Source organism: Pseudophryne corroboree, assembly GCF_028390025.1.
Source record: "Pseudophryne corroboree isolate aPseCor3 chromosome 3 unlocalized genomic scaffold, aPseCor3.hap2 SUPER_3_unloc_75, whole genome shotgun sequence".
In the NCBI taxonomy this organism is placed as follows: domain Eukaryota; kingdom Metazoa; phylum Chordata; class Amphibia; order Anura; family Myobatrachidae; genus Pseudophryne; species Pseudophryne corroboree.
In genome coordinates, this window is record NW_026967569.1 from 447,327 (window position 1) to 472,806 (window position 25,480).

At 46.7% G+C, this 25,480-nt stretch overlaps 2 protein-coding genes and 1 pseudogene across 5 annotated transcripts in view; 1 reads left to right on the forward strand and 2 right to left on the reverse strand.

The window, feature by feature from the left end:
* LOC134984702 (oocyte zinc finger protein XlCOF7.1-like) overlaps positions 1-18,789 on the forward strand; it is a 39,697-nt gene extending 20,908 nt beyond the window's left edge. For 3 of the 4 annotated variants that reach the window (XM_063950220.1, XM_063950218.1, XM_063950219.1), the window contains exon 6: positions 16,452-18,789. In XM_063950220.1, coding sequence (XP_063806290.1) covers positions 16,452-17,365 — 914 coding nt within the window. In that variant the 3' untranslated portion in view covers positions 17,366-18,789. The remainder of the gene's footprint in view (positions 1-16,451) is intronic. The other variant, XM_063950221.1, reaches the window with a different exon arrangement.
* Positions 1-25,480, reverse strand: part of LOC134984706 (zinc finger protein 585A-like) — a 119,207-nt gene that overhangs the window by 61,516 nt on the left and 32,211 nt on the right. The window lies entirely within an intron of this gene.
* Positions 4,516-4,634, reverse strand: LOC134984708 (5S ribosomal RNA; annotated as a pseudogene).

Here is a 25,480-nt window from a genome sequence, read left to right on the forward strand (position 1 = left end):
TCCTTTAGGGCCACAAGTTACATGTTAAGGGCAATGAAGGAGGTGTTACATATTTCTGATACTACAAGTACCACAAATAAGGGTATTTTGTAGGGTGTGAATAAACTACTTGTAGTTTTGCCTGAATCAGATAAATTAATTGAAGTGTGTGATGATACGTGGGGTTCCTCCGATAGAAAGTTATGGGCGGTATACCCTTTCCCGCCAGAAGTAAGGGCGAGTTGGGAAACACACCTTAGGGTGGATAAGGCGCTCACACGCTTATAAAAACATGGCGTTACCGTCTCTAGATACGGCCGCCCTCAAGGAGCCAGCTGATAGGAAGCTGAAAAATATCATAACAGTATATACACACATACTGGTGTTATACTACGACCAGCAATCGCCTCAGCCTGGATGTGCAGCGCTGAGGGGGCTTGGTCGGATTTCCTGACTGAAAATTTTGATACCCTTGACAGGGACAAGATTTTATTGACTATAGAGCATTTTAAGGATGCATTTCTATATATGCGTGATGCGCAGAGGGATATTTGCATTCTGGCATCAAGAGTAAATGTGATGTACATATCTGCCAGACGAAGACACGACAGTGGTCAGGTGAGGCAGATTCCAGACGGCATATGGAAGTATTGCCGTATAAAGGGGCGGTCCATTGGACCTGGTGGCCATGGCAACAGCTGAAAAATCCACCTTTTGTTACCCCGAGTCACATATCGGCAGAAAAGGACACAGTCTTTTCAGTCTCAGTCCTTTCGTCCCCATACGGGCAGGCGGGCAAAGGCCAGTCATATCTGCCCAGGGGTAGAGGAAAGGGAAGAAGACTGCAGCAAGCAGCCCATTCCCAGGAACAGAAGCCCCTCACAGCTTCTGCCAAGTCCGCAGCATAACGCTGGGGCCGTACAAGCGGACTCAGGTGCGGTAGGGGGTCATCTCAAGAGTTTCAGCACGCAGTGGGCTCACTCGCAAGGGAACTCCATGTAGTATCCCAGGTGTACATTGGAAATTCGAGACGTCTCCCCCTCACACAATTCACAGGCTGTATTCCCAGCAGGTGATAATCAAAGTACCCCTCTTACAACAAGGAAGGGGGTAGTATTCCACACTATATTGTGGTGCTGAAGCCAACCGGCTCGGTGAGATCTGAAATATTTGAACACTTACATACAAGCGTTCAAATCAAGATGGAGTCACTCAGAGCAGTGATAGCGAACCAGGAAGAAGGGGACGATATGGTGTCACTGGATATCAGGGACGCTTACCTACAGGTCCAAATTTGCCCTTCTCACCAAGGGTACTTCAGGTTCCTGGTGCAGAACTGTCACTATCAGTTCAGACGCTGCCGTTTGGATTGTCCACGGCGCCCCGGGTCTTTACCAAGGTAATGGCCGGAATGATGTTTTTTCTTAAAAGAAACATGGACGCTTTCCTGATAAGGGCAAGGTCCAGAGAACAGTTGGAGGTCGGAGTAGCACTATCTTAAGTAGTTCTACGACAGCACGAGTGGATTCTAAATATTCCAAAATCGCAGCTTTTTCCGACGACACGTCTACTGTTCCTAGGGATGATTCTGGACACAGTCCAGAAAAACGTGTTTCTCCCAGTGGAGAAAGCCAGGGAGTTATCCGAGCTAATCGGGATCCTCCTAAAACCAGGAAAAGTGTCAGTGCATCATTGCACAAGAGTCCTGGTAAAAATGGTGGCTTATTACGAAGCAATTCCATTCGGCAGATTTCACGCAAGAACTCTTCAGTGGGATCTGCTGGACAAATGGTCCGGATCGCATCCTCAGATGCATCAGCGGATAACCCTATATCCAAGGACAAGGGTGTCTCTCCTGTGGTGATTACAGAGTGCTCATCTTCTAGAGGGCCGCAGATTCGGCATTCAGGATTGGATGCCGGTGACCACGGAGGCCAGCCTGAGAGGCTGGGGAACAGTCACACAGGGAAAAAATTTCCAGGGAAGTGTGATCAAGTCTGGAGAATTCTCTCCGCATAAATAAGCTTAGAGCAAATTTATAATGCTCTAAACTTAGCAAGACCTCTGCTTCAAGGTCAGCCGGTATTGATCCAGTGGGATAACATCACGGCAGTCGCCCACGTAAACAGAAAGGGCGGCACAAGAAGCAGGAGGGCAGTGAAAAAACTGCAAGGATTTTTCGCTAGGCGGAAAATCATGTGATAGCACTGTCAGCAGTGTTCCTTCCGGGAGTGGACGACTGGGAAGCAGACTTCCTCAGCAGGCATGACCTCCACCCGGGAGAGTGGAAACTTCATAGGGAAGTTTTTCAGCATGATTGTGGACCGTTGGCAAAGACCAAAGGTGGACATGATGGCGTCCCGCCCGAACAAAAAACGGGACAGGTATTCCGCCAGGTCATGAGACCTTCAGGCGATAGCTGTGGATGTTCTGGTAACACCGTGGGTGTACCAGTCAGTGTATGTGTTCCCTCCTCTGCTTCTCATAACCAAGGTATTGAGAATTATAAGACATAGAGGAGTATGAACTATACTAGTGGCTCCGGATTGGCCAAGAGGGACTTGGTACCCGGAACTTCAGGAGATGCTCACAGAGGACTAAGGGCCTGGGGAGCTAAGAAGGGACTTGCTTCAGCAAGTACCATGTCTATTCCAAGACTTACCGCGGCTGCGTTTGACGGCATGGCGGTTGAATGCCGGATCCTGAAGGGAAAAGGCATTCCATAAGAGGTCATACCTACCCTGGTCAAAGCCAGGAAGGAGGTGACCGCACAACGTCATCACCACATGTGGTGAAAATATGTTGCGTGGGTGAGGCCAGGAAGGCTCCACGAAGGAAATTCAACTAGGTCGATTTCTACACTTCCTGAAAACAGGAGTGTTTTGAGCCTCAAATTGGGGTTCATTAAGATTTAAATTTCGGCCCTGTAGATTTTCTTCCAGAAAGAATTGACTTCAGTTCCTGAAGTCCAGATTGTAAAGGGTGTATTGCATATACAGCTCTTTTGTGCCTCTAGGGGCACCGTGAGATCTCAACATAGTGTTGGGATTCCTTAAAATCATATTGGTTTGAACCGCTCAAATCTGTGGATTTGAAATATCTCACATGGAAAGTGACCATGCTGTTGACCAATATCTCACATGGAAAGTGACCATGTTGTTAGCCCTGGCCTCGGCCAGGCGATTGTCAGAATGGGCGGCTTTGTCTTACAAAAGCCCATATTAAAATTTTCCATTTGAACAGGGCAGAACTGGGACTCGTCTCCAGTTTCTTCCTAAAGGGGTGTCAGCGTTTTCACCTGAAACAACCTATTGTGGTGCCTGCGGCTACTAGGGACTTGGAGGACTCCAAGTTACTAGACGTTGTCAGGGCCATAAAAATATATATATATATATATATAGTTAGGACGGCTGGAGTCAGAAAGTCTGACTTGCTGTTTATATTGTATGCACCCAACAAGCTGGGTGCTCTTGCTTCTAAGCAGTCTATTGCACGCTGGATTTGTAGTACAATTCAGCTTGCACATTCTGTGGCAGGCCTGCCACAGCCGAAATATGTAGATGCCCATTCCACAAGGAAGGTGGGCTCATCCTGGGCGGCTGCCCGAGGAGTCTCGGCATTACAAATTTGCCGAGCAGCTACGTGGTCAGGGGAGAACACGTTTGTAAAATTTTACAAATTTGATACTCTGGCTAAAGAGGACCTGGAGTTCTCTCATTCGGTGCTGCAGAGTCATCCGCACTCTCCCGCCCGTTTGGGAGCTTTGGTATAATCCCCATGGTCCTGACGGAGTCCCCAGCATCCACTAGGACGTTAGAGAAAATAAGATTTTACTTACCGATAAATCTATTTCTCATAGTCCGTAGTGGATGCTGGGCGCCCATCCCAAGTGCGGATTGTCTGCATTACTTGTACATAGTTATTGTTACAAAATCGGGTTATTATTGTTGTGAGCCATCTTTTAAGAGGCTACTTCCTTGTTATCATACTGTTAACTGGGTTCAGATCACAAGTTGTACGGTGTGATTGGTGTGGCTGGTATGAGTCTTACCCGGGATTCAAGATCCTTCCTTATTGTGTACGCTCGTCCGGGCACAGTACCTAACTGAGGCTTGGAGGAGGGTCATAGGGGGAGGAGCCAGTACGCACCATGTGACCTAAAAGCTTTTTTAGATGTGCCCTGTCTCCTGCGGAGCCCGCTATTCCCCATGGTCCTGACGGAGTCCCCAGCATCCACTACGGACTATGAGAAATAGATTTATCGGTAAGTAAAATCTTATTTTCCCCTGACCAGTACAGAATATCTGTATTGATGGGACCAAGGAGTGGTCATAAGAATTATCTGCTAAGTATGTCCCATTTGGGCTACTTAGAATCAGAGATAAATAATCTTCTGCATCAAGGGACCTGACTTTCTGACATAAGCCACAGTAATTGGTCGTAGGCTTCAAATATGAGAAGGGTCTCATAAAGATGAGAATTAGTGGTGATGCTGCTGTTGGCGTCGCAAATCACATGTGACGGGAAAATGTCCCTGCTCTACAACACCGGGTATTCACAGGAAGTCTCCTCTCCTGGTACTAACCCGGCCCGACGCTGTTTAGCTTCCAAGATCGGACGAGATCGGGCGTTGGCAGCGTGGTATGATAGTAGAGACTTTACATGAAAGTACACCAATGAGAGTGCACCTATATAGGGAAATAGGGAAAATATAAAGAGACGAACGAAAAATGAGAACAGTTGGTAAAGAGAAAGGGATGAATTAGTAAAGTACAACTAGGTGGATCTGCTTTCTGCGTTTAGACACAGCTCATCAAATCCCACATCTGTGGTATTGTGCTCTGTGAATCGCAGATGAGAGTCCACGAAAAAGATATAGTGAGGCATAAACCATAGGTGTGCAATTCATCATTTATGTTGGTTTAACAGTGAAAAAATTGCCATAAAATACTTTTTGAAGAAAATATCAGAATAAGAATATGTATATATCATCAAAGCGGTATACTGGCCTCTGCTGGTAAAAAACGTAGCATGCCAGTAAAAAGGATTTTTTTAGCGTTGGGTGTTAAGTTTGATAAATTACTGGTATAGGTTATACTAACAGATAATAAGGCTTAACACAAAACACTACAAGGGTGCTATGCAACTCTAATCATATCTTGCAAGGATAATACATATTACTGAAAACACATAGGGTATTGCTCTATGTGGCTCTTGTACACAAGACCAAATGGTTTAATAAATATCAAGAGAGTGTTGCTGTCTGTGTTGGTATACACAGAACAGCAATAGGCTTACGGTCACCAAGGTTTGGAAAGTAAGTAGGCAGGTCAGAACATCGTCAGGTGCCTGTATAGAAGCAGGAGATTCACTCCATGTGTGATCCTTCCCCCGTGGAAAACGCGTTTCACCCTGGCGGGCTTGTTCACTTCCTGGTGTGGGGAATAGGGTGGCTACAGACAGACCATCTAAGCAAGGGGAGACCTTTTTGGGTAACGGATTGGCAAATCCTGACAACAGATGCCAGTCTTCAGGGCTGGGGAGCGGTGTTCGAAAGCCTCTGGTTCCAGGGAAAATGGACCATAAGGGAAAGTCGCCTGCCAATAAATCTGTTGGAAATAAGGGCCATATACATGGCTCTAGTTCAGACAAAGGACAGTCTGCAAGGAAGACCAGTCCAGATCCGTTCAGACAATGCTACAGCAGTAGTATACCTCAATCATCAGGGAGGAACTCACAGCAAAAGATTGATGGAGGAAGTAACTCACATACTAAGGTGTGCAGAGCTCCATCTTCCAGCATTGTCAGCAGTGTTTGTTCCAGGAGTGCTGAACTGGGAAGCGGATTTTCTCAGTCGACAACCATTCAGGAAACCGAATGGGCATTACACCCAGAAGTGTTTCAGACCATAGTAAACAGATGGGGGTTGCCAGAGATAGATCTCATGGCGTCTCATCTGAACAACAAAGTTCCGATATACGGATCAAAAACAAAGGATCCCGGAGCAATCCTTGTAGACGCACTGTCAGTGAATTGGGAGTTTTGTCTAGCATATCTGTTTCCTCCAGTCTCCCTGTTACCCAGGGTAGTGAGGAAAATAAAGCAAGCAATGGGAGCCATAATTGTAATAGCTCCAGCTTGGCCCAGAAGGCATTGGTACACAGATCTGCTAAGGATGTCCGTGGAAGCTCCAATACTGCTCCCTCAACGTCCAGATCTACTAATGCAGGGTACTTGTTATCACAGTCATCTGGATCGTCTGTCTTTGACGGCGTGGCTGTTGAGACCTCTATCTTAGAAGCAAGAGGATTTTCAAAACAAGTCATTCAAACTATGCTTAGAGCAAGAAAACCTTCTTCAGCTCGTATTTATCATCGAATATGGCAAGCCTATACTCATTGATGTAGCGAAAGAAGTTTGGATCCAAGATCTTTTAAAGTATCCAAGATTTTGGATTTCCTTCAAGCAGGATTGGATAAAGGGTTAAAACTAGCTTCCTTGAGAGTTCAGGTATCAGCATTAACTTTATGGTTTCAGAAAAAGATTGCTGACTTACAGGATGTGCGTACTTTCTTTCAGGGAGTGATACACATTCAACCACCTTTTGTTCCTCCTGCAGCTCCCTGGGATTTGAATCTGGTTCTTAAAATCCTTCCGGGACCTCTGTTTGAACCACTTAAGAGAGCAGATATTAAATGGTTGACGGCTAAAGTTCTCTTTCTACTGACAATGGCATCAGCTAGAAGAGTGTCAGATTTAGGAGCACTATTGTGTAGGTCTCCTTTTCTGATCTTTTTTCCAGATAAAGCAGTTCTCAGAACTAGATCTGGTTATCTTCCGAAGGTGGTCTCAAAATTGAACCTTAGCGAAGAGATTGTAGTCCCAGCTTTTCAGGTATCGAGACTTTCTGCGGGAGAAGCGTCGCTGGACGTGGTCCGTGCGTTAAGAATCTACGTGGATCGTTCTAGTGCCATCAGAAAAACAGATTCTCTCTTCATTCTCTACGGATTTCACAGAAGAGGATGTCCTGCTAGTAAACAGACGCTGGCGAGATGACTCCGAATGGTAATTTCAGAAGCTAATTCTCGTGCTGATCTCCCTGTTCCGGCTAATGTCTCTGCACACTCTACACATAAGGTAGGTCCTTCTTGGGCGGCACAACATGGTGCTTCAGCAGAACAGATTTGTAAGGCAGCCACATGGTCTTCCATTAACACTTTCATTAGACATTACTCCTTGGATACTTTTGCCTCTCACGGCGCTAAATTCGGACAAAAGGTTCTCCTGTCTAATCAGGAGCGTCCCCACCACTAAAAATGGCTTTGGGAATCCCAATGTTATCCTGTGGATAACCTCTGGATCCAGCCGGAGAAGTAGACGTTATGGTAAGAACTTACTGTTGATAACTTGATTTCTCCTATGTCCACAGGGATCCCACCGTGACGCACCTGATTTGAGGATCTTTACAATCACTAAACCGCTTCCCTCTTGTATGGAAGGGGGTACATTTGTGTTCTTATCGCCTGAACAGGGTTCTACATGATGTTCCTGCCTAAATTGCTGTGGAAGCAACTGATTTGACTGAGACAGTGGGCGGGATTATATGCAAGAGCCCCAATGCATCCTGGGATGCCAGAAAGCTTGTGACTGTTCGGTGCCATTCCCGCTGTCGCTTCGGCATATCCCAATGTTATCCTGTGGATACCTATGGACATAAGAGATATCACGTTATCAACGGTAAGTTCTTAGCATAACGTCTATTTTGTTTGGTGCGGCAGGAGCCATAAGTTTTTGTTTTTTTTATAGTATTACTAATTTTTTTGAGTGAACTTTCTAAAAAAAGCATCTTATACGCACCGTAGAGTCGCTCCAACAACTCCCCGCCGGGTCTCGACTACGCTTACCCACGTGTACAGTGAGGCAGGCACAGGTTCTGGTGAACCTTCATGGGCTACTTTGCACAGACATTATCCAATGTAGCTGAGCAGTTTATACCAACTCCTACACCAGTGATAGGATTCCCTATTAACCCATACATGCAACATTCATTCTGAGGTTTATACACCTAGGGAATTGTCAGCCTCTCAAAACAGCAGGCTGAAAAGTTGGTGGTAAGTAAATCACATAGACATGATACAACATCTTCACAGTCTACACATGTTTTAGATGAGGATTCGTTGGAGGATGAGGACTCATTGCACTTCGGAAGGTCTGGACATACCTGACATACCTGAGCTAATTAGTGCTATGTAAGCCATTCCATCCTTAGAAAAGGCAGCGGAGCCTGTGTTAAAAACTTTAAAAACTAAGACAACTGTGTTTAAACATCCCAAAACAGCTGATGGAAATTTTGGGTTACGCCCAGTAGGAAGTTAGAATTCCAGGAAATGGAATTCCAATTATCCTCGTCCAGCTGGGGACTGTTTAAAAAAAGGGTAGTGGCTCCCAAAGTAGATTTGCAGGTCTTAGATTGGTGCGAAAATCTACATTACTTTTGTTTTCAACATCAATAAAAGATGTCACAGGGGGTGTGGCATGACTGAAAAGGCAGCAGGAAACAGGATAAATGAGCTCCTGCTTATATAGGTCCTTTCTGCCTTTTACAGCTGTCCTACGGGCTCTTTCAGGCCCTTTCTTGCCCCTCTGTGTGTTTTGACACCCCGGTGTGTAGGTTGCGGCGCCGGGGAGCCATTCATTTAGCTTTTGCAGGTTGCGGCCTACACCCGGATCCGAAGCTGCGGATTGAAATTGTGCAGTGATCCCACCGCGGGACCGGACCTCAGCGAGGTAGCGCTGCAACTCACCGAGGGCTGTGTGCCCTGTCCACCCTTGTGCCTAGCCGTGCTGATGGAGTCGTGTGGAGAGGCTCACTGGGAATCAGCGGTGATTGGGCGGGAGACACGGAGCGGAGCTGCTTTCCCGGCATCTGATGTGGCACATACTACGGGGATTGGTGGCCTCAGCAGGGACGCGTCAGGTTAGTCAGCTCACCCGCCCGCAGCCTGCTTTCTCCTACTGTCCCGCCGTTAAAGCCCTGAGTCGTGGCAGCGGGGAATACACGGAGCAATTGCCTGTCTTCACTCCAGCAGTGGGACGGCATCTCCCCCTCTCCTCCTAACCCATGGTGCTACGGAGAATCTGGCGGAGCTGTGAATTATAGAGGACATACACATGGGGTTCCTGTGCAGCCAGATACGCTACCCTGTGCCACTGCATCCTAGTACCCTCTCCTCTCCTGCCTTATTACTGACCTGGTTCACCCGCCAAGGTTTTTCTGATCTGGGCTTCCCTGCCAGAAGTGCCATCTTGAAAACTGGCAATTTAGCCACATACCCTCCTGAAACCAGCCGCTTCCCTGGGAGCTACAGACACTGCCAGCCCATGATCAGTGCCCTTCACTACAGTCTCTGTGATTTCCAGCAGGGACTTCTGCGGCCCTACCTGGGCAGTAAGTGGTCGCCTGAACTGCTTTTATTATTACTATTGCCTGGCCTCCACTCCTGCTCTGTCGACTCCCTCTGGTGGCAGACTGTGCTGACTACATCCTCCATACTGTTTGCTGCTGGGGGTTTTTTCCTCCTGCTCCCCTCAATCACCGTAAGATCCAATTAGAGCTCTTGGGGCATCAGTATAGCTACGGCGTAACAGTCCACGTGTCCAGGACAGTAGCAGGCTCCAGTTGCTGGCTCCTATAAATTACTTTACCGCTCAAGGATGGCATCTTCATGCTATTACCCATAAACAACTGATCTCACAATGTTCCTGTAACCGATGGCCACTGTGGGTCTATGCTCACTGATGTCTCCCTATTTCCACACTTCAATACTTCTGCTATGTCGCTACTGGCCTCCTGACCTTGTTCTCTAATCTCCGTAATGTTATGCTGAAGAATGGGCAGAACTGGAAAATCATCTCATAAGAAAGCTAAACCTCGTCCTCAACAGGAATCCTCTCAAACTTCAAACTGACTTGAAACCTTTTCTTCTTCCTAATCAACTAACATTGAGCCCCAGTCTTGATCATTCAGAATCTTCTCCCATCCCGTCTTCTCCTCCAAGTCCTTCCATGATGGCTTAAACCCATTGTTTAAACTCATTATTAAATCAAAGAGCAGATGCACTTTCTCATTCTTTTCAAACAGATGATTCACTCAACTCCTCTGAGAAACAGTTTATTCTGATTCCGGCTTCATTTGCTTTAACTCGTACTGTTCCTCTACCTCCTCCAGGGAGAACTTTTGTAGCACCAAAATTTTGCAGGAAATAGCTTACGTGGGCTCATTCTTCATCTTTCATGGGTCATGCCGGTGGTCTTAAGACTCTCCAGTTCATTCAGCGATTCTACTGGTGGCCTCATCTTAAAACGGATGTCTTTGAATTTGTAGCAGCCTTTTCTAAATGTGTTCAACATAAAAGTCCACAAGCATCTCCCTCAGGTCTTCTTCATCCACTTCCAACACCTCAAAAGCCTTGGACTCGCATCTCTATGGATTTCATAACCGATTTGCCGGTCTCCAGAGGGCATAACACCATTTGGGTCATTGTGGAATGGTGTTCGAAGATGGCTCACTTCATACCCCTCACCGGTCTTCCCTATGCTCCTCAACTATCCAAATTGTTTTTCTCATAGATTTTTCATTTGCATTGCCTTCCACAGGAAATAGTTTCTGATCACGGTCCTTAATTCGTCGCCAAGCTCTCAGCTCTGTCCTAGGAATCAAGTTGATAAGGCGCTAGTTAAGACTTCCCAGAAATAAAAGACCTGCGCTGATCGGAAACATAGGGCTGTTCCTAGTCTCAAAGTGGGAGATCGTGTTTGGATATCCACCAGAAACCTCAGACTCAAAGTTCCTACAAAAAGTTTGCCCCAAGATTCATCGGTCCGTATCCTATTAAGAGTGTTGAATCCTGTTTCTTACAGGGTGAAACTGCCTCCCTATTTGAAAATTCCCAATGCCTTTCACATTTCTCTGCTGAAGCCTCTTGTACTAAATCATTTTCGGGAAGCTTTCCCTTAACCTCCGAAGGTTCAAGCTGCTCAAAATGAGGAATTCGAGGTTCATAAGTTTCTTGACTTCCGCAAGAGGTATGGTCATCTCCAGTGTCTCATAGATTAGAGAGGATATGGTCTGGAGGAAAGATCTTGGGTGGCTGCAGAGGATGTTCATGCTCCAAGACTGAGTTGTGACTTTCATGCCAAGAATCCCACTAAGCAGCGTGGGTGTTCGGAGACCACCCTAAAAAGGGGGGTACTGTCAGCATCTGGAGTCTTACCACCAGTTTTGGTCCCTGCGGCCTTCCTCTTAGCTGGCTTGTGTCGCTGCGATGGATAGGAACTACAGAAGCAAGGCTGCCGGGTGTCTGGAGGCCGGGGTCCGGGTCCTGGGGAGCGGAGCATGGCAGCCGGAGGTGTCTGTTTCCGAGTGTCCTGTTGCTGGAGTGCGGCATCTGGGAGGCTGAGGCCAGAGGTTGTGGCTGTGTGCTGGTTCCACATGTGTCCTCTGTGCGGGGAGCCACCATGTTGGAGACCAATCCAAGACAATAGGTATCCCAGTTCACGTCCAGCCAATCCGGTACAGCCTTCACTTATAAAAAGGGGTTGATGCTTAGCTATGTTGCCAGTACTTCAAGTTACTTGCTGCTGTAAGGTGCCCTGCGCTCCCAGGTTAACCCCTGGTATCCTGGTTCTGTTGTTTCCACCTGGTGGTCAGTTCTGTTATTGCAGTCCTTTGCTCCCAGTCCACCTGCTCTTGTGGTTTAACCACTGGGCCCTCTATCTGGTAGAGGGTCTCCATTTGCTGATGGTGCTCACAGCGATCCTCTCTTCAGCATCGTTTACAAATCACAAGTCACTTCTTCATTCAGTATTCTTCAGCATCGTTTACAAATCACAAGTCACTTCTTCATTCAGTATTCTTCAGCATCGTTTACAAATCACTAACCTTTCGTCTTTCAGAATTCACTCAGACTTCTCTCCTAGTCATTGTGTATGATTGAGGTCTCATTAAAACTGAATTCCTCTTTCTTCAGTGTATCGTTCCGGGTCATTGTCCTCATTGCCTACCCCATTACATCTTCAGGCCTAAGTATTCAAGCCATGAGTAAGAACTGCATTCAGCCACCTCGTTTCCTTCCTTTGCCGATAGCTGCGCCCTCAGTCAATTATCAGTCGTCAGATCCCCAACTCAAGCCAAGCGTGACATGGAAGAAGGGGAATTCCTGGTTTCTCTGGATATTAAGGATGCGTATCTTCACATCCCAATCTCTTCAGGCTTACCTCAGGTTTGCACTGCAGGACAGTCACCACCAGGTTCAGGCCTTGCCTTTCGGTCTCTCAATGGCACTGAGGGTGTTATCAGGGGTGATGGCAGAGATGTTGCTACAACTCCGCAAGCAGGAAGTGAACATCGTTCCTAACTTGGATGATCTCCTCATAATGGCTATATTCAGAGCACCGTTGATGGAAAAGATCAGGCTTCCAACACGACTACTCACGGATCATGGGTGGATTCTCAATCTGCAGAAATCCCACCTAGAACCTACGCAGAGGCTTCAGTTCCTGATAATGATACTGGACACGGTGTCTCAGAAGGTGTTCCTTCCTATGGACAAGGCAAAGATAATTCAGACGATGGTATGTTCCATTTTATAGCTGAACAAAATCTCGGTACATCTTTGCATACGCTTACTGGGAAAGATGATGGCCTCCTACGATGCAATTCGGTACAGAAGATTTCATGCATGACCATTCCAGCTGGATCTTCTGCACAAATGGTCTGGGTCACATCTGCACATACGCCAGATGATATGCCTTACACGAAATGCCAGAATTTCCCTCTTATAGTGGTTACTGATCTCCCTTCCAGAGGGTCAACACTTCGGAATTCATCATTGGATTCTGCTGACAAAGGATGCAAGCTTCCATAATTGGGGTGCAGTGACCCTAGGGGCTCGGTTCCAATGAAGGTGGTCTGATCAAGAAGCTTCCCTTCTGATAAATGTTTTGGAACTCAGGGCGATTTACAGTGCCCTTCTGCTGACCTCTTTGTATCCTTCAGTATCAGGCCATACAGGTATGGTCGGAAAACGCACCAACTGTGGCGTACATAAACCAACAAGGAGGTCCAAACAGCAGAGCTGCAATGAGGGAGGTGTCACAGATATTCCTCTGGGTGGAGCGGAATCCCAAGGCCATTTCTGACATATTAATTCCGGGAGTAGACAATTGGGGAGCAGACTTCCTCAGTAGACACGATCTGCACCTGGGGGAATGGGGCCTCTACCCGCAAGTGTTTCAGCAGATATTTCATCGGTGGGGCTACCCGCAAATCAACTTGTTGGTTTCTCAGCTCACCAAGAAGCTTCTGCGTTACTGTTCTGGGATGAGGGATCCACAGGCCACAGCAGTGGACGCTTTGGCGAAACCGTGGATTTACCGGTTGGTGTACTTGTTGCCTCCAGTTCCTCTAATTCCAAGAGTTCTCAAAAGACTTAAAGGGACAGAGTTCAGGCAATTCTGATTGCCCCAGACTGGCCCCACAGGGCCTGGTATGTACACATTTTAGCCTTATTACTCGTAGGCCCCTGGCCTCTGCCAATTCAGGATGATCATCTTACACAAGGGCCATTCATCTATCCAGACTTACAACGGCTACGTTTGATGCAATGGAAGTATATTGGGAGGATTTTTGCCAGTAAAGAGATTCCGGGCAAGGTTATCTCGACTATGCTGAAAGCCGGCCAGATGGTCGCATCGAAATATTACCATCGCATATGGAAGAAATGTGTCTCTTGGTGTGAAGGTCAACCGTATTCTGCTGTGGATTTTCATCTGGTACATTTCTTGCACTTCCTGCAGGCTGTTGTGGATGTGGGCCTACGTTTATGCTCCATAAAAGTGAAAAATCTTAGCCTTGTCTTTTTCTTCCAGGGAACAATTGGCCGTTCTCCCAGTGGTCCTTCATATTCGACCTCCCTTTGTGCCTCCCACAGCACCGTGAGTTCTCAATTTGGTTCTGGCCTTTCTCCAATCGGTTTGATTGAACCTTTCCACAAGGTGGACATGGAGTATTTGACATGGCAGGCTATCATGTTGTTAGCCTTGGCCTCAGTGAGGCGTGTTTTGGAATTAGGGGCCTTATCCTGTTAGAGTCCTTCTCTGGTGTTTCATGAGGATAGAGCGGTGCTTAAAACTCGCTAGATATACTTACCTAAGGTGGTGCCAGCATTTCATATCAATTGGCCGGTGGTGGTTCTGGTTGTCACTGGCACGTCTGTTACACCAATGTCTTTGGACGTGGTTCGGGCTTTGGAGATTTATGCCAAGAGGCCAGCTATTCTCAGAAAATCAAACTCGCTCTTTGTTCTCTATGATGCTTCAAAGATTGGTTGTCCTGCTTCGAAGCAGTCTATTGCGTGTTGGATCAGGCTTACGATCCAACAGGCTCACTCTTCGGCGGCTTTGCCGCTGCCAAGGTCTGTTCAGGCCCACTCCACACGGTCAGTGGGTTCTTTCTAGGTGGCTGCCCGTGGTGTCTCAGCTTTGCAGTTATGCTGGGTAGCTACTTGGTTGGGTTGGAACATGCTGTAAAGTTTTAAAGGTTCAACACCTTGGCTACTGAGGATCTTCAGTTTGGTCAATCAGTTTTGATGGGGTCTCAGCACTCTCCCACCCAGTTTGGAGTTTTGGAACTTCCCCATGGTACTAAGACCATTCCAGTATCCCCTTGGACATTAGTGAAAATAGGATTTTAATACATACCGGTAAATCCTTTCCCCATAGTCCATAGGGGATACTGGGTGCCCGCCTCTGTGCTTTTGCTGTCCCTATTTTCAAGTTGTGGTTAGTGTTGCTATCCTCTTGTTATGTTGTGTGCTGGTTCGTTCTCACCACTTTCTTGTCTCTTTTCCGCCTTTCAAAGTATGTCCGTCTCATCGGGCATAGTTTTCCTAGTCTGAGTCTGCAGGAGGGACATAGAGGAGAGGAGCCAGCACACTCTGAAGAAGTTTTAAAGTGCCAGGCTCCAATGGACCCCATCTATACCCCATGGTACTAAGACCATCCCAGTATCCCCTATTAACTACGAGAAAGGGATTTAGCGGTAGGTATTAAAATCCTATGTTTTCAGAATAGCAGGGCCATCCTCGGGTGAAGGTATCACTGCTAAGACGCCGTTTCACATTACAATAACCTTAGTAGGAAATACCGATTTGTATTGTACATTTCCTTGGGTGGAATAGACGCCTTTTGGCTAGCGTTACAGGAGAAATATCTGGAAATTTCTACAGATTATCCAGGCACTCACCTGTGGATGAGGAATACAAAGCAGCCTGTAAAATGTGTTCTTTAATACGAAAAAAGTGGACCCTGAGCAGAGTGTCCCTCGGTGCTTGGATCAGGGCCTGTTTACCCACCGGTGACCTGCTAACCGGGATGCTGGCGCTGTACTCATCACTCTTCTTTCTTCTGGCTTTGTTAGGGGGTGGCGGCCATGCTGCGGGAGAGAGCAGTCACCTCGTGGGCTTGCGATCAGCACCCTCAGGAGCTCAGTGTCCTGTCAGCAGACTAGAGAACCACTAGAGAACCATTAACTCTTCAGAAAGTTGGTTCCTACTCCCACGAAGCAGGGAGGCTGTTGCCAGCAGCCTTCCTGTAACCTAACTAACTCTAGAAAATAAACAACTCCTAGGAGTTCCCCTAGCTGTGTCCGGCTCCTCCGGGCACATTTTCTAAACTGAGTCTGGTAGGAGGGTCATAGAGGGAGGGGCCAGCCCACACTATTAAACTCTTAAAGTGCCAGTGGCTCCCAAAGGACCCGTCTATACCCCATGGTATTAAATGGACCCCAGCATCCCCTAGGACGTAAGAGAAAGTAGATTATTACCTAGCAGATGATGATAATTGCAAGGTATCATATGGTGTATTGCATGTAAAGTACCTTGTTCCACACCTACTCTGCTGTAGCAATATACCTTATATAAGGGTGAGTAACACATATACAGGCTTACCAGCGTATGAGCACACACATAAAGGAATACTACCTTACCAATGCTTCCAGGAGTAACGTTAGGAGACATTTCTCTAATCCATCAGCTCATATGACTGATGTTATTGTTCATCTAGAATCTCCAATTCATACGATATGTTCCCCATCCATTGTTTTACATTGGTGCTGAGATAGGACTTGGCGAGTGACTACATCTCCATTTATACTTCATGGTTAGTTACCAGTACAAGAGAGAGATATATCTAAGTCTTATTATAATATTACATTTGTTATTGTGAGTGTTCTCAGGAGGGTGGACACAATGATAGTCTTAGACACAGTATTATAAAGCCTTCATTAAAAGTTATGTTTTATTATACACACACATTTACAATTAAGTGTCCCAGCGAGTTGTCTTCTCCTATTGTTTACAAGATTAATATTGTTACAGAAAATGTCACATTTCCATAATGTATTTTATTTCCAGCAGATGGACACACAAGCAGGAATATCTCAGAAGGACATCTAATGTTATCCCCGGATTGTGACATAAAAGATAATGACAGTAGACAGGATTCTCCAGGAGCTAATCCCATCACCCCAATTATACATCCAGCTCTATCAGCTGATCCCTCTGATCCTGGGAAATGTTCTCCTGATCACTCTGATATTGGTGCATCTGTTCCAGCTCTGACAGTAGATATAGAGTTTCCCTGTTCTATAGATGCAAAATGTTTTACACAGAACACAAAGCCTATTAACCCACACACAGGTAAGGCAGGTGGAAGGCCACTAATATGTTCTGAGTGTGGGAAATGTTTTACATACAAATCAGATCTTGTTATACATCAGAGAAGTCACACAGGTGAGAAGCCATTTCCATGTTCTGAGTGTGGGAAATGTTTTACACGGAAATCATATCTTGGTACACACCAGCAAACTCACACAGGTGAGAAGCCATTTCTATGCTCTGAGTGTGGGAAATGTTTTGCAAACAAATCAAATCTTGTTATACATCACAGAAGTCACACAGGTGAGAAGCTGTTTTCTTGCTCTGAGTGTGGGAAATGTTTTACACAAAAACCACATCTTGTTATACATCACAGAAGTCACACAGGTGAGAACCCATTTCCATGTTCTGAGTGTGGGAAATGTTTTACACAGAAATCATATCTTGTTACACATCAGCGAACTCACACAGGTGAGAACCCATTTCCATGTTCTGAGTGTGGGAAAGGTTTTGCACACAAATCACATCTTGTTAAACACCAGAGAAGTCACACAGGTGAGAAGCCATTTTCTTGCTCTGAGTGTGGGAAATGTTATACACAAAAATCACATCTTGTTAGACATCAGCGAACTCACACAGGTGAGAGGCCATTTCCATACTCTGAGAAATAAATCAGCTCTTGTTGCACACAATAGACATCACTCAGTTGAGGAACCATTTTAATCTTCTGGAGTATACTCATCATTGCCATGTGTTGTTCTTCAAGGTTCTTATCCTATCTCCTATGCTTTTTGCAATATACATGCTACCACTGGGTGAAATAATCAGATGTTATGCCATCATCTACCACTGCTATGCAGATCACCTGTCTTTTGCTCCAGGTATTGAGAACCCAGTACCAATCCTAAATGGTCTCGCTGAGCTCCAGGTGTGGGTGATGCCAGTTGGCTGTGACTCAGTCCTGGTGAAACAGGTCTATATGGTAAAAGCTCACCAACAAAGAGCAGGGCTACAGCTCAGCTTTGCAAACTAACCAGACTTTTGCTTGGGGGTTCAGATTTACAAAATGCTGATCATGTGTGGAATCTTGGTGTAATGGATGGTGTAGTGACACTTACACATCATGTATCAGCCACAATCAGATCCTCATCTGAGGAACATAGCCAGACTCCAGCACTTATTTCCCTCAGAAGATCTACCTACAGTCATACATACAATGCCACGGCCACAGGGCGCTGTATAAAAGTGACCCCCGGCTGTGGCATTATCTGTCCAGCTAGTGGAGCCCGATGCTGGTACAAAAAATACGTGTGACCTGTATTTTTTGCACCAGGACCAGGCGCAGAGCCCGGTGCTGGTTATTAAAATACGGGGGATCCCCTGTCATTTTTTTCACCGTATTTTGGCAACCAGGACCGGCCCAAAGAGCCCAAAGCTGGTTATGCTTAGGAGGGGGGACCCCACGCAATTTTTTACCGGGTTTTTTCCCATTTTTTAAACATTTTTAAAAATCTAATCAAAATCCGTCAAATCGCCTGTTTTTTGACAGCGGGACTGTCAAATTCATTTTTTATTGAATATGTCGAATTCCGACGGTCGAATTGTGTCGAATTGTGTCGAATTTAAAAATGGGTGAAAATGTGCATATACCCCATAGACTACTGCAATGTCCTCTACCTGGGTCTCCCAGCAAAATAATTGCACCGCTTGTAGCTTGTACAGAATGCAGCAGCCAGGCTGTTACCTAACCAGCCCGTTCCTGCCACATAACACCCATTCTCTGCTCCATTCACCGGCTGCCTGTAAGATGGTGACTCTATTACATAATCTTACTGACTCTCCCAGCCCTACATGACCAGGGTCCATGGTACCAGAAGCAGCTTCTGCCTCCTTACTGCCCTGCTTACTTCCACCTGCAGATGAAGGACTCTTACCAGCAGTACCAAGAATCCCCAAGAAGTTCTGAGATGTCAGGGGGAAGACAGGGTGGTGGCACTAGTGCTGTAGCGGGGGCTGCCAGAGGCACTGTCTATGGGTAATATTGTCCCCAGCAGCGCTAAGGTGTCAGAGGGGAGACAGGGCAGTGGTAGTAGTGGGGGAGGACAGGGTGGGTGGCAGTAGTGAGGGGAGACAGGGCACTGGCAGTAGTGGGGGAGGACAGGGTGGGTGGCATTTGGGGAGGGAGATGGGGCGGTGGCAGTAGTGGGGGAGACGGCAGTGACAGTAGTGGGGGGAGACAGGGTGGTGTCAGTACTGGGAGGAGACGGGGTGGATGGCAGTAGTGGGGGGGGGAGACAGGGTGGGTGGCAGTAGTGGGAGACAGGGCAGATGGCCGCAGTGCAGTACCAGGGGCTGCTGGAGGCAGTAAAGAGGTGTATGTGTTCCGCACAGAACCAGTTGATAATTAGACTTAATAAATATTCTTCCTTATTTCTAATTAATCCCTTGTATGTGTTACGGTTATTTGCTGTGTCAGCCTTTATGTGTGTTCTGTGTAATAATCCTGAAAGTAGTGCTGCTACCGATCTCATATCATTTGTAGTAACTTGGAAAAGATGAGATATGAGGTGCACTCTGAAAGCTTATAGGGGGTTAATCAGAGATGAACGCAGATGTGACATCACGCAGACCCTGGAAAATGGTCCTCACCTGCCCGCGTTCACCCCTCAGGGATGCGGCCACAATGTGTGTCTGCGCGGCCGCTGCGCACGTGCATTTTGTCACCACCAGCAAACTGCTGCAGGCTGCTATTGCGGCTGGGGCTGAATGACCCCCATAGAGTTTTGTCTCTCCTGATATGTATCTGTTTTACTTACCTGCAATACTATAATGTAACTGGAATTGTTTCTGTGATTTAAAGGACATTTTATCCATGTTGTGCAGAGTAAAGTATTTTTTAAGTGTAAAATATAGAGAAAAATCTGTGTATTAAAGATATGAAATAAAGTTGTTTAAAAACAAAAGATTTCCGTTGAGTCTTTTTATGTGTCTGTGTATTATCCTATTTCCAGATAATTGTCGCTATGATGGCAGAAACAATTTCCTGTTAATGTGTCACTTGTAGTGTTACTTTTGTGTCCAGCGGGTGGGCTCGGAAATGTTATCCTTTTCCTCTCAGCTCCAGTTGCTGGAGAAAATGAAGGAGGAGCTGTTGACAGGTCACGTTCCACTTGAGTTGACAATTTTCTCACCAGCAGGTCTTTCCACCTCTGCAGACTTGTGTCCGGAAAGAGAGATACAACGTAGGCTTTAAACCTAGGATCGAGCACAGTGGCCAAAATGTAGTGCTCTGATTTCAACAGATTGACCACCCTTGAATCCTGGCAAAGCGAATGAAGGGCTCCATCCACAAGTATTTCCAGGGAAGACGTTAAGTCTGAAGGACTATGCACAGGCCCAAGTGATAATTGTTTTATGATCCTTCTATGTATGAACCAACCGATAGATGGAATAATCCTATAGTGTTAATACCAAAGATTAGCTAATCTGGTTGGAGGTGCGTCATTAAGCAAATTGCAATGACTGGTTAGGGGGTTTAGAAAAAAACGCTAGTGGGCTTATATCTAAAGAAGCCTTAATGTGTGGCACACTCTTTTTTCTTTATGTTTCATGAATAAATTAAAACATAACTTTTATTATTTTTATTTAAGATAGATTTTTCAATAGGCATGACATAAGGCAATTGATTGTCAGCCTGGAGAGACAAAAAATGAATGAAAGATATAAAATAATTTATATACCAACACTACCTATGTATGGGTATATGGGTAGAGCAATAACTGATATAAGCAAGTGAAATATAAAACGGATTTAAACACAGGTTTTATTTATCAAATTTATTGAATCCTCTCACAATGGGATTGTGATCTCAGAAAAATGTTTTACAGCAGCGACCTGCAGAGTGTTACTACTGCATACAACCTAAGTGCTCCCTGCAGAGCGTTACTACTGCATACAACCTAAGTGCTCCCTACAGAGCGTTACTACTGCATACAACCTTAGTGCTCCCTGCAGAGCGTTACTACTGCATACAACCTAAGTGCTCCCTGCAGAGCGTTACTACTGCATACAACCTAAGTGCTCCCTGCAGAGCATCACTGCTGCATACAACCTAAGTGCTCCCTGCAGAGCGTTACTACTGCATACAACCTAAGTGCTCCCTGCAGAGCGTTACTACTGCATACAACCTAAGTGCTCCCTGCAGAGCGTTACTACTGCATACAATCTAAGTGCTCCCTGCAGAGCATTACTACTGCATACAACCTTAGCGCTCCCTGCAGAGCGTTACTACTGCATACAACCTAAGTGCTCCCTGCAGAGCGTTACTGCATACAACCTAAGTGCTCCCTGCAGAGCATTACTACTGCACACAACCTAAGTGCTCCCTGCAGAGCGTTACTACTGCATACAACCTAAGTGGCCTTTTCTGGTAACCACTATGTCTTACAATGACCACTTTGTTACTACCCGTAGCGTATCACACGATAATACAGTGTTACTACCTGTAATGTATAACAGTGGCATCGTTCTCACAGGCACAAAGAAACATATATGTACAATTCAGCACATATGTAATAATATTGGTATTGAGAGGAAATGTTTTCCTATACCAAGTATATCATTGTAAAACCCTGTACCAGAGCAGAATCCTCAATCACATGTGTTACCCATTCAGTACATATATAAATTGATAATTGACCACATCACAAAGATCTGCACATTGAATAAAACAATATTGTTGGTAATAAAAGGTGTTCTCCTGTGACTGAGCATATCATGTGTAACCCTGTAACAGAGCACAGTTCTCTAAGGCATACATATCCAATTCTACACATTTGTATCACTTCTGTGACAATATTGTTATTGAGAAGGGATATTCCCTGTAACAAGGTATACAATATGAAACCCTGTCACAGAGCGAGGTATACATTATATTATCCCAAGGTTAGTGCATAGATAATATCCAGCTTTCTGCCTGTTTCATTCCAAAGGCCTGCTAAGTTGTCCCAACATGTATCTACACAATACTATTGCCAATCACTGAGTGACGCCTGATATAAATATAAATCAGTCAGATAACGAGTAGTAACCAGTGACTAGTAATGACGTCTGTATGCAATGAATCCACAAATCAGGAGAACCACCATTCTGTATCTCCAGCACCCGCTACAGAAATATAACATCTGAAGAATGAATGAGGCTGGGGAGAGAGTAGCAGCTTGTAATAATGATAATATATGCTGTTATATAAACAGTGCTATAACCATTCTTCTGATAGAGATCCATCCTCTGATAGATATAAAGAAGCTCTGGTGTATATAGGCTGAATTCCCCTTCTACTTTTATCCCATGTGCCATGGGGCAGTGACTGGGAACAATGAGAGCAGGGAAAGCACCAGCACCAGAGCAGAAGGAAAGAGAAAGTGCAGCAGCTTCTGCTATCCCCGGGATCAGTCGCTTCCTCCCCTGTTGCGGGTACACATTGCAGAGGAGGTGAGTGGTGTCCCGGGAATGAGAGAGCCGCTCTGAGTACCTGCCCGAAATGGTGGCTGCAGTGTCAATGCCGCTGGGAAATCTGTAGTGCTGTGCAGAGAGCGGTGTCAGTACCACTAGGAGACCTGTAACGCTGCGCTGGGAGCCGCTCGAGAGCACAGACGCCGGGTCGGGGTTGAAAGCCACACACCCGGAGACAGTGTACGTCTGAGCTTCCGATGACGTACGTTTCACTATTGCTTGATCACATCGGTGCCTGGGTTTTACAATGATATACTTGGTTATAGGAAAACATTTCCTATCTATCCCAATATTATTACATATGTGCTGAATTGTACATATATGTTTCTTTGTGCCTGTGAGAATGATCCCACTGTTATACATTATACCTTATGTCATGCCTATTAAAAAAATCTATCTTAAATAAAAATAATAAGTTATGTTTTCATTTATTCTTGAAACAAAAAAGAGTGTGCCACACATTAAGGCTTCTTTATATATAAACCCTACATCCACAATTCCCACATACTTAATGGAATCGCTCCGTCTTAGCTCCTCCTTCAATTTCTCCAGCTGCTTCTGTAAAAGCCTGATGAGGGGAATGACCTGACTCAAGCTGGCAGTGTCTGAACTGACTTCACGTGTGGCAAGTTTGAAGGGTTTGAGAACCTTGCAAAACACTGGCAATCATTCTCCATTGCGCTTGAGTCAGGTGTATTCCCTCTCCTTTGCCTGTATCAGAGGTGGATGTGTTGGATTGGCCTTTTGCTGCTCCTCCATCCTCTGAAGCATATAGAGTGTTGAATTCCCCTCGTTACCACCTCTTGCTTCAGCTGATGGCAGGGCATGTTCACGAGTGTTTGGTGGCGCTCCAGTCTTTGGCACACAGTGTCTGAATGTTGAAAGTGCCCCACAATTTTTTGGGCCACCAACAGCATCTCCTACACGCCCCTGTCGTTTTTCAAAAAATTCTGCACCACCAAATGAATTGTATGTGCAAAACATGGGATGTGCTGGAATTTGCCCAGATGTAATGCACGCACAATATTGGCTGCATTGTCCGATATCACAAATCCCCAGGAGAGTCTAAGTGGGGTAAGCCATTCTGCGATGATGTCCCTCAATTTCCATAAGAGGTTGTCAGCTGTGTACCTCTTATGGAAACCGGTGATACATAGCATAGCCTGCCTAGGAACAAGTTGGCATTTGTGAGATGCTGCTACTGGTACCGCTGCTGTTGTTGCTGCGGGAGGCAATACATCCACTCAGTGTACTGTCAGTCTTATAGTCCTTAGTCTGCCCTGTTCCACTAGTCCACATGTCCATGGTTAAGTGGACACTGGGTGCAACCTCATTTTTAAGATAGTAATTTTTATTGAGAATGATCAATAACCAAAGTAATCAAAGTAATATTGTACATACACAGGTACAGGTCAAGATAAAGAACTAGCAGATGAGAATTTGTCCTCATAGCATTATAGAATTATAACATTAAGACATTGTCGATTAATGTTAGAATGAAATATACAGTTCTATGAAAATATAGGCTAACATTCATCCTGTGGAAATTGAAACGTGTGCGCGATCGTTCCCTTTTTTTTTTTTTCAGCTATAGTATATAAACCAGGGGCGGAACTCTGGGAGGCAGTGGAGTCGGATGCCGCCGGGCTCCTGGCCTCAAGGGGGCGCATCTCCTCCACTGTCCCCAGTGCCGCTCACCGCGCTGCTGTCTGTGAGGGGAGGGGAGCGCAGCGTGCGCCTCCCCTGCCCCTCACTCTCCGGCGGCGGCGATCTTCAATTCAGCGCCGGTCCGTGAGCCAATCAGAGCTCGTCCGCGAGCTTTGATTGGCTCATGGACCGGTGCATAATTGAAGAGGGACACAGCCGCCGGAGAGTGAGGGGCAGGAGAGGCGCACGCTGCACTCTCCTCCCCTCACAGACTGCAGCAGCAGCGCGGTGAGCAGCACAAGGGATGGGGGGGAGGGTCATCTATATGTGGCACTGGGGGCATTGCTGGCACTGTGGGGACCTGTATACCTGGCACTGGGGGTCATATCTGGCACTGTGGGGACACTGGCATTGGGGGCATAGCTGGCACTGTGGGGACCTGTATACCTGGCACTGGGGGTCATATCTGGCACTGTGGGGACACTGGCATTGGGGGCATAGCTGGCACTGTGGGGACCTGTATACCTGGCACTGGGGGTCATATCTGGCACTGTGGGGACACATAGCTGGCACTGTGGGGACCTGTATACCTGGCACTGGGGGTCATATCTGGCACTGTGGGGACACTGGCATTGGGGGCATAGCTGGCACTGTGGGGACCTGTATACCTGGCACTGGGGGTCATATCTGGCACTGTGGGGACACTGGCATTGGGGGCATAGCTGGCACTGTGGGGACCTGTATACCTGGCACTGGGGGTCATATCTGGCACTGTGGGGACACATAGCTGGCACTGTGGGGACCTGTATACCTGGCACTGGGGGTCATATCTGGCACTGTGGGGACACTGGCATTGGGGGCATAGCTGGCACTGTGGGGACCTGTATACCTGGCACTGGGGGTCATATCTGGCACTGTGGGGACACTGGTATTGGGGGCATAGCTGGCACTGTGGGGACCTGTATACCTGGCACTGGGGGTCATATCTGGCACTGTGGGGACACTGGCATTGGGGGCATAGCTGGCACTGTGGGGACCTGTATACCTGGCACTGGGGGTCATATCTGGCACTGTGGGGACACATTGCTGGCACTGTGGGGACCTGTATACCTGGCACTGGGGGTCATATCTGGCACTGTGGGGACACTGGCATTGGGGGCATAGCTGGCACTGTGGGGACCTGTATACCTGGCACTGGGGGTCATATCTGGCACTGTGGGGACACTGGCATTGGGGGCATAGCTGGCACTGTGGGGACCTGTATACCTGGCACTGGGGGTCATATCTGGCACTGTGGGGACACATAGCTGGCACTGTGGGGACCTGTATACCTGGCACTGGGGGTCATATCTGGCACTGTGGGGACACTGGCATTGGGGGCATAGCTGGCACTGTGGGGACCTGTATACCTGGCACTGGGGGTCATATCTGGCACTGTGGGGACACTGGTATTGGGGGCATAGCTGGCACTGTGGGGACCTGTATACCTGGCACTGGGGGTCATATCTGGCACTGTGGGGACACTGGTATTGGGGGCATAGCTGGCACTGTGGGGACCTGTATACCTGGCACTGGGGGTCATATCTGGCACTGTGGGGACACTGGCATTGGGGGCATAGCTGGCA